General features: G+C 57.0%; 2 protein-coding genes across 7 annotated transcripts; both read left to right on the top strand.

Moving 5' to 3' along the window:
- The first annotated feature begins 34 nt into the window (after positions 1-34).
- On the top strand, positions 35-15,622 carry sorcs2 (sortilin-related VPS10 domain containing receptor 2). Of its 6 annotated transcripts, XM_049742885.2 has the most exons (27): positions 35-508; positions 5,405-5,472; positions 6,597-6,696; positions 8,396-8,560; positions 8,723-8,796; positions 8,887-8,951; positions 9,412-9,524; positions 9,672-9,761; positions 9,879-10,058; positions 10,119-10,265; positions 10,499-10,601; positions 10,667-10,743; positions 11,110-11,201; positions 11,275-11,382; positions 11,686-11,806; positions 11,898-12,031; positions 12,127-12,246; positions 12,358-12,523; positions 12,597-12,783; positions 12,900-13,033; positions 13,109-13,232; positions 13,301-13,413; positions 13,678-13,785; positions 13,852-13,951; positions 14,044-14,143; positions 14,218-14,449; positions 14,675-15,622. In XM_049742885.2, exons 1-26 carry the CDS (start codon positions 170-172, stop codon positions 14,420-14,422), a joined length of 3,333 nt encoding a protein of 1,110 aa, XP_049598842.1. In that variant the 5' UTR covers positions 35-169; the 3' UTR covers positions 14,423-14,449; positions 14,675-15,622. The 6 variants fall into 6 exon arrangements, with proteins under 6 accessions (XP_049598842.1, XP_049598832.1, XP_049598822.1 ...); XM_049742875.2 differs by having other exon boundaries at positions 12,127-12,523; XM_049742865.2 differs by having other exon boundaries at positions 9,412-9,761.
- Positions 15,623-15,779: 157 nt separating this feature from the next.
- LOC125982569 (intraflagellar transport protein 57 homolog) lies at positions 15,780-17,548 on the top strand. The gene has a single exon (XM_049743360.2). The coding sequence runs from the start codon at positions 15,921-15,923 to the stop codon at positions 17,223-17,225; it is 1,305 nt and encodes a 434-aa protein (XP_049599317.1). The 5' UTR covers positions 15,780-15,920; the 3' UTR covers positions 17,226-17,548.
- Positions 17,549-17,561: the final 13 nt, after the last annotated feature.

Raw genomic sequence — 17,561 nt, 5'->3', positions numbered from 1 at the left:
GGCGCGTCCACGTTGTTGCCACTGTCTCCGCCCCCTTCCCTTCCTCGTTCGGCACACAGCAGCGAACGTAGCCTCCCTCCCTCCACACCTATCCAATCATCCATCCATCCATCCATCCATCTTGCTCCAGTCTCCTGCTCCGTCTCTCTCTCCGGGCCGGGCCAAAAGCATGGCCAAAGCAGCGCTCGCTGCCTGCGCGCGCCTCTGCCTTTTGCTCTTAAGCGTCTCGGCGGTGGTGGCCGCCGCCGCCGCCGTCGCCGACATGGGGGAACCGGCGCGCTGTGACCGCGGGCGCGTCGTGGACCAGCGCGGAGGACGCTCCCCAGCAGACGGAGACGAGGACGCGCTCGGCGCCCAGGAGGGGGGGGAGGAGGAGGGCTCCCCCCCACGCCTCAGGAGAGCGCTGTCCCGGGCTAAAGCAATGTCCCTGGAAAGCAGCTCGTTCGTGCTGAAAGGCGATGCGACGCACAACCAGGCGATGGTTCACTGGACAGGCGAGAACAGCAGCGTAAGTAGCCCGCCCCGCCACGCCTCGTCCATCCAACACCCCCTCTTTGTGCCGTCCGTCTACTCGTCGGGAGACAAGTTATTGTTCTCGCCAGCCAGCCACGCACGACTGTCAGGTCAGGTCGGGCCATGCCGGGCCGGGCCGGGCCAGGCCAGGCATGTGTCGCACCTGCCACATGGCCGGCCTGACCTGACAGTCGGCCGGCCGGCACCGCTGCGTGCGTGCGATGCGATGCAGCTTTCTCTTATTCTGCTTGCCGTATGTATTCCTTCCTTCCTCTTCTTGCATCTGGGCCAGAGGAATGTGCAAAGCGGCCATGACTGGTTCGTGTCTGTCCAGGTCAGGGGTGACCAAACTTCCACAAAGGCCGCTTTACTTCATTTGGCGAGCGCACAAGATTTCTCAATGAGCATTCATTTGTAACGTGATGAATGTGTTTGCGAGGCAAGGGAAAGATGAGAGACTGAGAGAGCCAAAAAAAGCAGACAGCTACAAACAAGCTGTCACTGGCGCTCGAGGAATGCCAAGCCATTTTTTGTAGTTCAACCCAAAAAAATACTAAGACCAAAAGCCCAATTTTACGGGGGGGGTAGCCGTTTGATGCCGTCAAGTCAGCCGATCTGGACAAGCAGCAGTAAATGCTGCAAACACTAACTGAAGTACCTATCTGGGTTGCCCAAGAGAAATGTTGTGGCTATTTGAGTGCCGTGCGCTCGCTCGCTCGCTGGGTGAACGGAAAATTGCTTCTTGTCTTCTGAGGTGTCAAGTGTAGCATTATGTGACCCCCCCCCCCCCAAGTGGCTTCCGCTGGCCAAGTGGCTTCCGCTGGCCCACTTGGGGCCTTTGCAAACCACAGCGCTTTTTGCCAAAAGTGTGCACACTCCTGCAGTAGAAAAGGACTCTTTTTGGGGCAGTGGCCCGCCCTGGGCCCGCCTGGATCTCAGAAAGCATGAAAACCAAGGCATGCGGGGGCCGGGATGCGGGGGGCGGCATGCGGGGGGCGGCATGCGGGGGGCGGCATGCGGGGGCCGGCATGCGGGGGCCGGCATGCGGGGGCCTCCGCGTTTGTTCAATCGGCCACGGCATGATGTGAGTTCCTCAGCTCCCTATGGCTGAGAAGGGACGCCAGCAATGTTCCTGGAGCGGGCGTCCGAATATTGAGGAGGAGGAGGAGGAGGAGGAGGAGGAGGAGGAGGAGGAGGGCAAAACGCAGCGGGAGAGAGGAAGCTGGCAACTGTGTGATCAAAGTGAACATCAGCTGTCCTCTTTAATGCCGTCACTGCCGCCACTGCCGCCTCCTCCTTCGTGGGATTAGAAAGAAGATTTTTTTTTTTGTCTTGTCCAAACCTCAAGACACTGCTCAGCTTTGACACTGCCAGGCATTTCACATCCAGACACATTTTGGAATCAGAGCGTGACGTCGGCTTGAGCCGTCAGCAACGACTGCGGATGATTGTTTTCGAATATGACCTGGCGGCGCCAGTGTCCGCGCACACACAGCATGTCGGGATTATCCCGTCCAAAGAAGGCTGAGTCCTCCCCCCCTGTTTTGAGCCTCCTTCATTTCATTTCATTTCATTTCATTTCATTGCATAACGTCTCATTACATCACGCTCGTCGCTCTGACGGGAACACGAGCAGACGGCAATCAATTCTCTCTCCCGTCATACGCAAGACGCGGGCATTGAGGTGCATGCGCATTCTGCCGACGGTGGAGCCAGAAATGTGTCAAGGCGCACCTTGACACAGCCCATTGACGGCAGCCAGCGTTGTCATTTGATTGGCTTTTGCCGAATGGACAAGCGCAAAAGGCCTATTTGACCTGGGCGACGACACGTTGACCTGGCTCGCCTCAACGGCGCTGCAAGTCTAAAGACACACGACAGAAGAAGAAGAAGAAGAAGAAGAAGAAGAAGACAAGCGCATACGCTGCAGGGTGAAGCCCGCTCGAAACGATTCATCGAGTCATTCGATTGGAAAAATCGCATCCGTTACATTTCGTTTACTCCACCTGAGCTGCGTAAACGTGTGTCCGAAACTATGCGTATGTTTCATTGACTCAGGTTGTCTTTTTATGTTTGCACTTTCAGTTAGTGGGCGTGGAACGAGCGTTTCTGAGCTTACAATGTTGCTTGTGCGCTAAAGAATGCATACAAGAGTGTGAAATCTTGAGTCATTTTCCATTAAGAAAAAACAAAAACAGACAAAAGCCTGTTTTATTCGATGAATCGATGTCATCAATCGCTAGATTACTCAAATACCCAAATAATCGAACCTGAGTTGATTGAATCTTTCAAACAAAAGTAGCCTTTTTGGGCAGTCGAGTGGAGCGCTACCTCCACCGGATCCAAAAAGTCGACACGGCCCTGTCCGGCCGGCTGCTCCAGGTCAGGGGAGGCGCCTCCCCTAAATAATAAAAAAAAAAAAAAAAAAAACGACAGAAAACATCAGCGACAGCCTCGCCCCGCTCAATTTCGGAGACGGTGTGCGCGGCGGCGTTGCATTATTAAACCGCCGGGTGCAAGAGCCGACTGCCTGCATGTCACCCCCACCCTTTTTTTCTCCCCAAATTGCATTATTTATCACTTGGGCAACGAGGAGCCGTGGGCAAGGTTGTACAGCACCCCGTCAAGGTCATTTCCTCACTCAGAGATGAAAGGCCTTGAAAAGGGAGCCCAACAAAAGGCAGGCTGCGTTGCAGTCGGCACGCCCGCCAAGCCCAGCTGCCCGCTTTGGCGTTTGCCGAATCTCGGCAAAGGAGCCTCGGTCCCCTCCCACCCCTGCAATTATGCATTGCACTCTGGTGACTGGCGAGCGTTAATAATGAAGCAGCCCGGCCCAGCCCAGCCCAGCCCAGCCCAGCCCAGCCCAGCCCAGCCCAGCCCAGCCCAGCCAGCCGCAGTCGTCGTCATTGTTCTTTTGCTTTTCACTTCACCCCCTCCCGCTTCTACTCATCTTCAAGGTGACAACATGGCATCCCTCCCGGTTTGCTAAGGAACGGAGAACGCAAAGCAACGGTGGTTAGTGCAGGGAAACCAAGCTGGCTAGGACAAAAGCGGCACGACAACTGCCGAGCGCTAGAGCAATGAGGGTGAACGGCGGAGCGCCTCATCTCGCCGCCACAGGGTAGTCATTAGCCCACGAGCGGGCTGTCGGCACTGCTACCTCCCAACCTCCCTCCCATTGGCGCCCAAGATAGCCTGACGAGGCGACGACGGGCCTCGCCTGCTGCCAAACGCTAATCGCCACGCGGGCCGCCAAAAATAGCCGCGCCGCGCCGCGCTTTTGTGCGCGGCCAGCTGGAGCGAGCAAATCGTACACGGCTTCCTCTACCCGCCCGCTGCCTTCCGAGGCTCAAATCGCCGCTCCGGACAAAAGAGAATCCGCCTCCTCCTGTCTTCAAGATGGGAATGAAGCGCGCGCGCGCGCACCCACGCGGGCTCTAATCCTGGCCGGGTTCTTCGACGTGCCCTCCCCGCCCCCCCGCCCCGACAGGCGACTCCTTTCTGGAGCCTTGATTGTTGCGCAATCTTCCCGTCATGTCCAGATTCACCGAATGGCAAAAAAATAAAAAAGAGCAGTCCTTTCACATCTGTGTTGCTTCAAAACTGTGAGCTGAATAACAATAGAAAATAAACAAAAACTAGCCGCTTGACATTTCGCCAACGTCTGCATGTTTATGGATGAGACGAGTCGCCACGCCGGCCGCTCGACTTCCCACTAATCAGAAATACGAAAAAAGTCGGAAGAGCAAGAAACCCCCCCCCCCCCAAAACAAAACAAGCCGTGTGATGTGTGCGGCGAGCAGTTGGCGTTCCACGTACGCTTAGGGGCGAGGCGACAGCTGCTGCGTGCGGACGGAGCCGGAGAATGACCCCACCCGGGTCTGATTCCTCCTCATATCGCGTGACGGTGAGGAAAGTTGATTGCTGTGGCCTTGCAAAGTAGTAAGTGTAGACAATTTGAACGACATCAACCTCCGTCGCAAATCCCGCTGTACGAGCCTCGGTGACAGACAATAGAACCTATTTTTGTCCCAAGTCAAGAAACCACGATGCGCTCCGATGCAGCTCGGTGGCCGCTTGTTTCCCTTGAGCGCGCGCGCGCGCGCGCAGGGGCGAAGACTCCGAGGCGGATTTACCGCCTTCGCATCTCCAAATTCCCGCTCGCTCCGGTTCCCACCTGCGTTGCCTTTCCTCCTTTGCCTCTCGCTTGCCTCCGCAGCTCCATGATGAGAAATAGCTTGCGCTGAACCTCAATATAGCCAGTTGCTTTCCTTTTTTGCTCTGCGACGGCGTCATGAAATGAAGTGTAAGAAATGTCCTGCCGTTTTTCGGGGGGTGATCTAACCCCCCAATTCCAACCTTATAGTCCAGAAAATACGGTAATTAGCGATCCCATTCGAAAATAGACCAATCAATTTCATGGACATGTTTACTTGTGGTTTTGCGGGTGATAAGCCGTCTCAGGCAATTTTCTTGAAGCTCAATGAAGGGCAAATTTGATGACACTAGAGCTCAGTGTAAAGCTTAAAGCAGAGCGCTCGGAGACGGACGGACAATGCGGTGGCCAACACTGAATGGCCGCATTCTTCCTCTCGGAGCGGCAAAAGCGGGACAGGCGGCATATTGTCGTGGCCCGGCCCTGACGGCCAGCCTCTCTCCCGTGAGGCCGTGACCTCCGAGGGACGTCGGTCTCCCCAATGAAGGTCACTGGACTCGTTCTCTGCCTGCCGCGGCGTACTAACAATCAAGCCACAGTGGACGACGTCGTCGCCATGGAGCGGAACTGGCCGATTTCCGTCCCAACGTTTTCGGCATCCTGCTTTGCGCGGCTTCAGCCCTTGCATTCAATTTCTTTTTGGCCATGTGACTAAAGTTGCCTCTCCTCTTGCAGGTCATTCTCATCCTGACCAAGTACTACCACGCAGACTCCGCCAAGGTGCTGGAGAGCTCTCTGTGGAGGTAGGTTGCCCGCGGCAACGTGGACCGCCGTGCCGTCCCTTCCGTCCGTCCCGTCCGTCCGTCCGTCCGTCCGTCTGTCCTCGCACAGCGCCAATGCCGTCAACGGGCGTCGAGGAACGTTTCGTATCCGCGGGGAAAGCCAGTCGAGTCGGGCTGCCCAAACCGCTTTGAGTGGCTCCAAAAAAAATCCCGTCGTTAGTGAGTGAGAGAGAACCTCGTGCTTACTTTCTCATCGAATATTCATTTTTGATGCTATGACCTACATTATACGAGCCTTAATTCGCCTCCTTTTCATAAGAGAAAAGAGAGCAGACATCACCGACCCTGGCAACAATTATCTGCTTTTTTTTTTTTTTTTTTTTTCCCCCTTCACTACATTCCCAGAGAGCTTGAAAGCTTGCAGCCAGCCTCCCATTAGCTACAATTCTCCCTGGAAGTCATGGATGGAAATTATGCGCATATGGATTTTTCTTTGTTGACACTTTGTTTGTTAGGCTTCTCTGCTGATGTGCTGTTGCAGACTCATTTATACCTAAAAAAAACATTTATACATATATATATATATATATATATATATATATATATATATATATATATATATATATATATATATATATATATATATATATATATATATACATATATACATATATATATAGTAAATATATAGTGTGTGTGTGTGTGTGTGTGTGTGTGTGTGTGTGTGTGTGTGTGTGTGTGTGTGTGTGTGTGTGCGTGTGCGTGTGCGTGTGCGTGTGCGTGTGCGTGTGCGTGTGCGTGTGTGTGTGTGTGTGTGTGTGTGTCACATCAAGCGAAAGCAGCCGTGGATCACACACTTGGTGGCGCTTGCTGCTACACACACACGCACACACACACACTAAGTGCACTAAGTGTGCGGGGGGAAGACGGCGGGCGGGTTCAAGGTCGGGCCGAAGCTGTCGCTGCCTCAAGTGGCGGAAAAGGTGTCAAACTTCACAAGTTGCCAAGACGCACTCAATGGCAAAGGAAGGTGGAGCGAGCGCAACGCGCCCGAGGGAAAGTGTGTTGAAAGTCGTCGTCGCGGCGGTGGCGGCCTTCTGAAGATGGCTTTTGTGTCTGAAGCTTGACGTTTGCCGGTGTCGCAGGTCCGCCGACTACGGTGGCACCTACACCAAGCTCAACCTGGTGCCAGGGACCACCGTCGTGGTGAGCAGCTTCTACATCTGCCCGACCAACAAGAAGAAGGTAGGAGACACTTTGGCCCCCATCGCTCTTCATCCGGACATTGACGTTCCTTCGGTCAAATTGGGCCGAGCGGTGGAAGGTCGGTCACGCACGCAGTTCAAGAAGACACTTGCCGTTGTTCTCTGGCGCTTTTTGCGTGCGAGGCGTCCAACGTGAGCAGAAGGTCGACTCGCAGCGAGCCATTTCTCTCCAGCCGGCCGGTCGGCGTGTGCGAGTGTGACGGACGGGAAGAGAGCCAGCCGTAAAAGGGCAAAAAGTGCCAAATGGATCTTTTTTTCTTCTCTTCTCCTCGCTCGCTCACGCATGTGTGTGTGTGTGTGTGTGTGTGTGTGTGTGTGTGTGTGTGTTTCTGCATCTAAATGGATACATTTGCCCGGCCACCGCGAGACATTGAATTAGGCATTGCCTGAGCGGAGGCGGTCGGTCTTCAAGCACAACGTGGAGGAGGCAGTTGCCACGGCAACCCGAGCGGCGGTCCAAGCCGCGATGAGGTGGCGCCGCTCTGTAAGGTCGCTCGCAGTTGACGGATAAGAAGGAGGAGTCGGAGGCGCCGGAAGAAAAGCGCGCCGAGGCTAAGGAGGCCTCGTTAACGCCGGCTAATTGGTGCTTTAAACTCGGACTCGCCGGCAGGGAGCCATCATTTGTGCCAAACGCGCTTGGAGGGAGGGAGGGAGGGAGGGAGGGAGGCAGGAAGGAAGGAAGGAAGGAAGGAAGGAAGGAAGGAAGGAAGGAAGGAAGGAAGGAAGGAAGGAAGGAAGGAAGGAAGGAAGGAAGGAAGGAAAGAAGGACGAAAGGAAGGAAGGAAGGAAGGAAGGAAGGAACGAACGAACGAGCGAACGAACGAACCCTAACCCGCATCGACACACGCCAACGCTTTGACGGCTGGCCGATAAACGAGCGAGGCGCCGAGACAAATCAAAGTGAACGTTTTCCATTTTAGTGGCTTGAACTAGACAAATGGCAGCAGTGGTTCGGCAATGTCAAGCTGCCATTAGCACGTAGCAAAAATGCTTTGATGCAATTTGCCTATTCTATGCCTTTGCTGTTTTTTGAAAAGGAACATCAAATCCAAAACGCGTGTGCTGCCCCCCCCCCCAAACAGGACGCCATTTTCAGCTCTTGCTTCATGCAGAGCCCAGGAAAAAAAAAAAAAAAACACTTAGTGGTTGTTGTTCCTGCTTTGGTTTTTGCTTTTGAGGGCAAGCGGCGGCGGCTGCCTTGTGTTCAATAATTCAGGAGCGCCAAAGCTGAACTTGAAGCGAACCAACCTCTTTGCTGTCTGCCCCCTAATCATTCCAGAGAGGAGGCCCAAGTTTAAAGTGAAGACAATTTCTAATTGTAGTAATAACACAAAGTGGATGCAAAATTAGTCTTGGCGGGCCACATCAAATGATGTGGCGGGCCTTGAGTTTGACCCCTTTAGTCATGAATCATTATCCTTTGAACAAAACCTCACGCCTATTTTCTTTTCATCCATTATTCGACGCCGCCAGCGCACTGGGGATTCGGTTTCACGCGGGCACCCCTGGCTGAGCGGAGATGGGGGGGGGGGGGGGGGTGTCATTACAGAGCTGGCGTGCGGCCTTCAGAGGAGCGAAATGGGCCGCACATTTTGCAGAACTGGTTGATGGTTGGCGGGGCGATGATGACAGCCGGCCGGGCGTGCTCCTTCCTTCCTTTCTTTCGATGCAAATGGCAGGTGCTTCTGGTGGGCTCCTCGGTGTACCAACGTGAGCAGATGTTGTTCATCAGCGTCGACGAGGGCTCCTCCTTCCAGCGCCGCTCGCTGTCCTTCAGCCCGGACGTGCTGCTCTTCCACCCCAAGGAGGAGGACAAGCTGCTGGCCTACTGCAAGGACGGGCGGGTGCGCCACCGGACACCGTCAGCTCCAAATGTGTCCCACACAAAATCAACGTTTTCTCTCTCTCTCTCTGTCTGTCTGTCTGTCTGTCTGTCTGTCTGTCTGTCTGTCTGTCTGTCTGTCTTTTTCTTTCTGGCTGGCTGGCTGGCTGTGTAATGGCGCCAGCTGTTTGCCTCTGCCGACTTGGGCCGCACGTGGACTTTGCTTCAGGAGCGGGTGACCAAAGACAGAGCATTCTGGTCAGTTGAAGCAACTTCCTGAAACTCGCATTTGGGGTGCTGGGGGAGGGAGGCTTCATTCTCTTTTTCTTTTGTTTATTTGGGTCCCAGGGCAGTGCCCGATGTGGATGTGGATCCTGACCTGGTGCACATGGAGGTGCAGGAGCCAAGTGGAGGTACACCCTTCTTTTGTGGTTTTTTTTTTTTTTTGTGCTGCCATCCATTCATTGTTCATCTATTTATTTATTTATTATTGATCTATTTGTTATTTCTTAATATTACGCTATTTTGTCTGTTTGTTTATCAACCTGTGTATATAACTGCTGGCTTCTTTCCCCCCCAAATATATATATATAGTCTGCGGCGTGCCATCCATCCATCCATCCATCCATCCATCCATCCATCCATCCATCCATCCATCCATCCATCCATCCATCCATCCATCCATCCATCCATCCATCCATCCATCCATCCATCCATCCATCCATCCATCCATCCATCCATCCATCCATCCATCCATCCATCTCTCTGTCTCTCTCATCACGAGAGCAAAAGGCCGCTCAAGGTTAAAGCAGTGGAATATTTTTGGACCGGCATTTATTTGCCAGAGGTGCTCCAGCCTTTTGGTCATTGCAGGTCACCTGTACGTCAGCTGCGTCATCCGGAACTGCTCGGCGGCCAGCGCTGGGTTCCCGGGTCTCATCGACCGCAACTCTCTGTCCGTGCGGGGCGACTACATTTTCCTCAAGGTAAAGCGCAGCACAAACAACAAGAAACTTCCCTCCGCAGTCAGGAGAGTCCAGTCACATCATGTCACGTCACGTCACGTCACGTCACGTCACGTCACGTCTCGCCTTGCCTTGCCTTGCCTCGCCTCGCCTCGCATTGGCTCCCAGGTGACGGCGGGGAATCGCACCGAGCACTACGTCTCGTATCGCCGCGCCGACTTTGTCCAGATGAAGTTTCCCAAGTACGCCTTGGCAAAGGTGAGGCGAGTTGAGCAGGCAGCCAATCTTCTCGGATGCCGTTTCCACGGATGCCTGGGTCGGGTCGGGTCGTCCGTGACGGCCAGCCGGCCCCCTTCTCGGCTTTGCTCCGTCCAGGATGTCCACATCGTGAGCACGGACGAGCGGCAGGTCTTCCTGGCCCTGCAGGAGTGGCACCAGACGGACTCGTACAACCTGTACCAGTCGGAGGCGCGCGGCGTCTACTACTCCCTGGTGCTGGAGAACGTGCGCAGCGCCCGGCAGCCGGAGGGCGACGTCCTGGTCGACATCCTGGAGGTGAGACGCCGCCGCTGACGCTCGGAGGGAGGCTCTGCGTGACCAATGTTCTCCGTGCAGGTCCGTGGCATTAAAGGGGTCTTCCTGGCCAATCAGAGGCTGGACGGCAAGGTGCGGACTCTCATCACCCACAACAAAGGACGGGATTGGCAGCCCCTGGCCCCGCCCGCCACCGACATGCACGGCAAAGCCATCAGCTGCAAAGCGGTAAGAGCGGCCGGGCAAAGGCGTCCGTCTCCCCTTTTTCACGCTAACGTTCCAGAAGCAAGACGTATTTGCACGCATCTCAAGTCCCGCCTCCTCGTCCGTCCGTCCGTCCATCCGTCCATCCATCCATCCATCCATCCATCCATCCATCCATCCATCCATCCATCCATCCATCCATCCATCCATCCATCCATCCATCCATCCATCCATCCATCCATTCATCCTCTCTTTAGCCCGAGTGCCAGCTGCACCTGCACCTGCGCTGGGCGGACAACCCCTACGTGTCCGGTACCGTCCATACCAAAGACTCGGCTCCGGGCCTCGTCATGGGAGCGGGTGAGAGTTGGATTGGCCCGCCGCCCCCAGGCGGTTTTCTCCCTCCTCATTCCGTGCTCCTTCAGGTAACCTCGGCTCCAAGCTGGTGGAGTACAAGGAAGAAATGTACATCACGTCCGACTGCGGCAAGACCTGGAGACAGGTACCTAGCTACCTAGCTACCTAGCTACCTAGCTAGCTACCTACCTACCTAGCTACCTACCTACCTACCTAGCTACCTAGCTACCTAGCTACCTAGCTACCTACCTACCTAGCTACCTACCTACCTACCTACCTACCTACCTACCTACCTACCTACCTACCTACCTAGCTACCTAGCTACCTACCTACCTACCTACCTACCTACCTACCTACCTACCTACCTACCTACCTACCTACCTACCTACCTACCTACCTACCTAACTACCTACCTACCTACCTACCTACCTACCTACCTACCTACCTACCTACCTACCAGATGAATTTGACCTGGCCAATGTGAAAACTGTGACTTTGGTGTCATGTCAAGGTTTTTGAGGAGGAGCACCACATTTTGTACCTGGACCACGGCGGCGTGATTGTGGCCATCAAGGACACCTCCATTCCGCTCAAGATACTCAAGTATGCACTCGCAAGACAAAAGCTCTTTTAAAAGAGCTCCTTCCGTGTACAGTGCCAAATACTCTCCGCGCAGGTTCAGTACGGACGAGGGACGCACGTGGACGGTCCACAACTTCACCGCCACCTCCGTCTTCGTGGACGGACTCCTGAGCGAGCCGGGAGACGAGACCTTGGTGATGACGTGAGTCGCTCGCCGTGGCGCTTCTTTCTTTCTGCCCGCCGCAAACAGGCGCGCGCGCGCACACACTCCAATCTGCCGTCCCGTCAAGTCCGACGGCGAGCTCCGACAGACGAGGTGAAACGAGTCCTCCGAAGGTCGCTGGCAGAGATGTCCCTTTTTTGTTTGCCCTCGGTGGCCAAGACCGAATGTTTGACTTTAGAAAAAAGGTGGCGGCGGTACGACGCGGCACGGTGCGGCGCGCAACCAAAACGCGGCACATTTTGCGGGAAGCCATGTTTGCGCATGGGTGCCCTCTGCCCGCAGCGTCTTCGGTCACATCAGCTACAGGTCCGACTGGGAGCTGGTCAAAGTGGACTTCCGGCAGTCTTTCCCTCGCCAGTGCGCAGAGGCCGACTACGAGTCCTGGCAGCTCACAGACCTGCAGGTGCAGGCGCAGGCGGTCAGGCGCAGGAGGGCAGGCGCTCGCTCCCACCCCACCGTAAGCTACTGAAGCAGCCGTGTCCTGTCCCCCGCAGGGCGAAAAGTGCATCATGGGCCAGGAGCAGACTTTCCGCAGGAGGAAGGACGCCGCCTTCTGCGTCAAAGGGAAAAGCTACACCTCGGCCCTGGGGACCAAAACCTGTCGCTGCAGCCAACGAGACTACGCCTGGTGAGAGCCAGCCGGACAGGGCGCAAGCGGGCAAGCAAGCAAAGGCCGGAGACGGCGGCGGCGGCGGCGGCCTCATTGCTCCCTTCTCTTTCCAGCGACTACGGTTTCGAACCATCCCACGCGGAAAGCGGACGGTGCTTGGCCGACTTTTGGCACCGTCCCAACTCGCCGCCGGACGACTGCCGCCCGGGGCAAACCTTCCAGTCCAGCACGGGGTCTGCGCTAAACACGCAAAAACATCCGTCTTCGTTCCTGACCGCCGTCACGTGGCCGCAATTGTCAAAAGCGTGGCCATTTGTCAAGCGTGGCTTTTTTTTGTGTTGCAGGTATCGCAAGGTGCAGTCCAATGTGTGCCAGGGGGGCCTGAACAGGAGCGGGCGGCAAAGTCACTGCCCTCTGCTGCCCCCCAGAGGACTGCGAGTGGCCGTCAAAGGACAGACGCCGGCCGTGGCCCCGGGCGACGACGTCACGCTCGTCGTCCGCCAGCAGGCGGTACGGCTCTGGGATGGACCCGATGAAATAAGCCAATTTAATTGCAAGTCTTCCTCATCCGATCCTCACCCAGGGCGACACCGGCGGCACCAAGTACCAGGTGGACCTGGGCGACGGCTTCCGGGCCATCTACCGGAACCTGACGCTGACGGACGAGCCCATCCGCCACCGCTACGAGAGCCCGGGCGTCTACAAAGTTTCCGTGCTGGCGGAGAACGCGGCGGGTCGCGACCGGGCCAGCGTCTACATCCAGGTCGCAGGTTAGGGAAGGGCGCTTTTGCAAACTCTGGCGCCCTCTAGTGGCTCTACTAGCTAGCGGCACGTAACTCGGCGTTGCACGTAGTAAGCTTGGCGTTTCCACGCTGGTCAAATGCAGCGCCTCTGCAACAAGTGCGCCTGGAAGCCGTCCCCGTGGCCAGGAGGAACCAGCAGATCAACCTGACGGCCGCGGTCCTTCCCGCCGACGCCAACCTGACCGTCTTCTACTGGTGGATCGGAGACAGCCCGCAGGTACGTAAGGCGTCCTTGCGAGCGACCCGCGGCGGCGCTTCGGGCTGACGCCGCTAACGTCCGGCCGGCCGGCAGCCGAGGTTGACTCTGCGCAGCAGCTTGCTGACCAGCTTCCCGAAGGAGGGCCGCATCTCAGTCAGCGTCCAGGCCACCAACGGGAGGTCAGCGGTGCAGGATTCAAGGACGGTCCGCGTCTTAGGTAAGCGGCCTTCTCACGCTTGCGGCGGCAGGCACTGCGGGGTCCAAATGCTCGTCCCGCCCCGGCAGAAAGCTTCCACGTCATCCCGCTGAGCTTCAGCGCGCACCTGGACCGCTTCAATCCTGACATTCCCGAGTGGCGGGAGGACGTGGGCCGGGTGCTCACCGAGACGCTGGTTGAGGTAAATGAAGGCGCTTGAGCCGGCCCACTGGGCCGAGGCCGACTCGCAGCCTGACGCCAAACGCAAAGGAGAAAAATCGGTGCTCCTCAAATGACGATGATGATGACACGAGTCGTCGCTGGTCGCATTTGTTATTTGTTTATTTTTCTTTTATTATTGATCTATTTATTTATTTTTATTGATGTATTATTATTTTGATTTTGTTTTATCATTTATTTATTCATTCCGCCTGGAAAGGCAGGTTGATTTTGTTTGTTCCGTCAGGCCACAGGCGTTCCGCAGGAGTCGCTGGTGACGGTGGTGAAGGCGGGCCTGCCCACCGCCGCCGACCTGTACGTCCTCCCGACGGAGACCAGCGCGTCGCACCACCAGGTGAACGCTCCTCGGTCGATGGTCTGCAACTTTTGCGGGCGTGACGTTTGACTTTGTGCTCCGCAGCGTATCGCCACCATCCAGCGAGCCTTCAAAGACCACAACGTCAGCTTTACGCTGCGAGGAGGTCTCCGGGTTGTGGTGCTGCTGGCCGAGCCGAGCGCAGGTAGCGGGCCCGTTGGACGCGGCGGCGGCGGCGCCCGTCTTGCTCGGGCGGCGCCCTTTTCTCCCCTTTCTTGTTTGACGTCACGACCGCAGGTCACGGAGTCGCCGGCGCTCCCGGCGTCTGGGCCCTCGCCGTCGTTCTCCTCATCGGCGTGGCGGCCACGGCCTCCTTCCTTCTCCACAAGTTGAAGAGGTGGGTGCAAAGCTGGCCGAGCCGAGGCAACTCCTGCCGTGCGTGGCTGAGGACCAGCCCGGGCTGCTTTTCAGGAAGCTTCCGGCCGGCAGCCGCAGCGTCTACGCCCAGATGCGCGACGAGAAGGAGCAGGAGATGACCAGTCCCGTCAATCACAGCGAGGACACGCAGCACATCATTCGGGGCGACGAGGACGACGAGGCCGACTCGCTGGGTCGCGCGGGAGCGAGCCCCGCCGTCCGCTCCCTCATACGGACCACCGCTAACCGCTGCTACTGAACTCGGTCGGCGCCACTCAAACACAAGGTACCGAGGGTTTTCCCCCTTCCGTTATTTAATTCATTGATTTATTTTGTGAGTTGAGTTTCATATGGAGAAAAAGAGTGCTTTGCCGCCCTCTTTTTGCAGCTAGTGTCTGAAACGAAAGAAGAAAGTGGCAATGCATTGGAATGTTTGGACTGGGCCGGGCCGGGCCGGGCCGGGCCCTGCCTACGTACACCTAGGAACACATTTCCTACCTCTTGTTGCTAGGCAACCTTCAGCGGTGGCTCCGGAGAAGTCGGCCGGCGGCAGTTACCCGAGCCGGATTTCACTCGGCTTAAGCGCACCCCCATGCCTTGAAGCCACGGCAGCGACCCACTTGGACGGACGCTCTCCTCCGATTCGCCCATAAGTTGCCCCCCCCCCCCCATCATTAACCAATGAAAGTCGGGGGCACAGAGGGAATTTATTTTTTTCTTTTTTTTTTTCTTCCAGACAGCCTATATTAGGTGGAGCATCAGCGCAGTGGTGTAAAAGTGTACACGGGAACGTCGGCTTTCTTTTTCACTCGGGTGCTTTTCACGCCAACCGTGTTGTTTTGGTGGTGTTGTTTTTTGAAGAAAGAGTAGCAGGCCTTGGATGGGGGGGGGGGGGGTCTTAAAAAACGATTGAAGCCGTCAAAACCAGACGAGGGCTGCTCTGTACCTCCTTTTTCACGTGTTTTTTGTTTTGCACTCAGTAATATTTTTACGTGGGAACAACGTGGTCCCTTACCCCCTCCCTCCCTCCCTCCCTCCCTCCCTACCTCCCTCCCTCCCTCCCTTTTTGATACATTTCCAGCAAATAGCAATGTGACTATTTTTGATACGCTCACCATATCCTTTTGGAGACTTTCTGCTCAAATGTATCGGGACACCTGCGGGATATCCCACTTTGCGCGGAGTCGAGCTGAGGAACGTGCGTCCCGAGACTTCCCGAGAGTGGCTTCACGTTCATGTTTTTTGTACATATTCCGCTCGCCCTTTGGCCGTTCTTTTGCCGTTTGTCACCGACCCAGCCGGGAAAGACGTTCACACGAGCACAGATGGCACAGCGGTTTTCCCCGGTCGCGATCATTCCTACTTCCGGATGGGATCGCCCTCTTCTTTGTTGGCGGGCGAGCCGATCCGATGCGAGGGTCCCGGTCCCCTCCCCGGAATAAAGGCCTCCCGGCTAACACGTGCGGCGTCTGCTGCCTTTCTACTCCGGAGCGTGGGCGCGCCGCGTCACTAGCCGGCGCGGTGACATCATAGAGAGCGTCCCGCGCAACGGCGCTCAACAGAGGCGACAAGCGCTTTGATGACACGGCCGCCCGACGGCGCCGCGCCCCTCCACAGAGACGACAAGCGCTGTGTAAACATCGCCACAAGGCGACGGACGGACTGCCCCCCCGCCCGCCAGCCCACCCGCCAGCCGCTTCTTGGCCAGAGATGACAGGCCTCCAGTCGGTCGGCCGGAGCCAAGCCGCGGTGCGCACATGGCCCAGCAGCAGCAGCAGCGGCAGCGGCGCAGTGACGAGGACGAGCGCGGCGGGCCCGGGGCGGCCTACCGGCCCTTTGTGGCCATGGAGCGCCTGCTGGACAAGCTGCACATTTTGAATTACCAAGACCAAGTCCTGGCCAAGCACAACATGAGGAACCTGAGCAGGCATTACTTTGTGTCCAGTCCCTACGTGGAGTCCAACCCGGGCGAGCAGTTCTACATGTTTGGCATCATCGCCGCCTGGCTCATCAACGCGGCGGGGAGGCCCTTCCACGAGCGCGCCGACTACGGCGAGCCCGGCGCCGCCGTGGCCGACATCTTGGCCGAGCTGCGGGCGCTGGGTGTGCGGGTGGACTTCCCGCCCTCCAAACTCCTGTCGGGCTCCGGCGAGCAGGTGTGCTTCGTGCTGGACAGGCTGGCCGAGGAGGCGCTCAAGAAGAGGGGCTTCTCCTTCGGGAGCCCCGAGTACCCGGCCGAAGGCTCCGCCGGGGAAGCTGCCGCCGCCGAGGACGCCCGGGTCAACGTGGTGGAGGAGGAGGAGGAGGAGGAGGAGCAAGGTGAGTGGCGCCGGGAGGAGGAGGCGGCGGCCGACGACGAGGACGAGGAGCAAACCCCGGACCTGGAGGCCTTGAAGCTACGAAGCGCTCGTCCCCGAGCCAAGGTGCCCTGCGTCAACACGGAGATCCTGCAGTCCATGGTGGACGCAGCCGAATGGTACCTGGAAGTGGAGCGCGCCCTCCCGCGCCTCAAGGTCACCGTCAAGAACGACAACAAGGACTGGAGGATCCACGTGGAGCAGATGCACCGGCACCGGGACGGCATCTCGTCCTCCTTCAGAGAGGCCGAGGGCTACCTGGAGAAGCTGCGGGAGGACATCGGCAAGACCTTGGAGAAAGTCTGCAGCCGGGAGAAGTACGTCAACAATCAGCTGGAGCACCTGATCCAGGACTACCGCCAGGCTCAGGCTCAACTGGGCCGGGCCAAGGAGCAGTACCGGCGAGCCAGCGAGGGCCTGACGGAGAAGGCGCGCGTCCTGGCCGACATGGACGACGAGCTGAAGCGGGTCAAGCGCGAGACCGAGCGGAGGAACAGCAGCGTGTCGGACGGCGCGCCGCTGGTCACCATCAAGCGCTGCATGACCGACCAGAAGCAGGAGATGGTCCTGCTGGACAAGATGATCGCCAGCCGGCGCTTGCAGATGAAGACGGGCGGCGGCAGCCTGCGCCACGCGCACGCCAGCGTCTCGCCGGAGCACACGTACTTTGCGCGCGCCTCACATACGTGGATTTGGGATTCCTGAAGTGGGGCGGGGCGGGGCGGGGCGGGGCAGGAGGCCGACGGCCGGAAGCTTTTTCATGCCTCGCCCCGGCTGACTGCATGCTTCCATGTTGTTGTTTTTCAAAAATCCCACTTCTCTACATGACATTAATGAATATCATCAAGCAACCGTTGGCAACTTTTGCTTTCCGTGAGTAGAGCCGCGCGACTGCACGCCAGACGTCAGTAAAGGGCGAAAAAAGGAAAAGAAAATTCCAAAGATTTTGCGCTTCAATTTGATCAAATCATTTGACTGAGCGATTATTTCCTTTCTCTGTGTCAAATTTGGCCTGTTTTGCGAGAAGATTTTTGCTCTTCC

Source organism: Syngnathus scovelli, chromosome 1 (assembly GCF_024217435.2).
Source record: "Syngnathus scovelli strain Florida chromosome 1, RoL_Ssco_1.2, whole genome shotgun sequence".
Lineage (NCBI taxonomy): Eukaryota > Metazoa > Chordata > Actinopteri > Syngnathiformes > Syngnathidae > Syngnathus > Syngnathus scovelli.
Note: the sequence above shows the minus strand (reverse complement) of the source record. Positions and strands in the feature narration are given on the sequence as shown.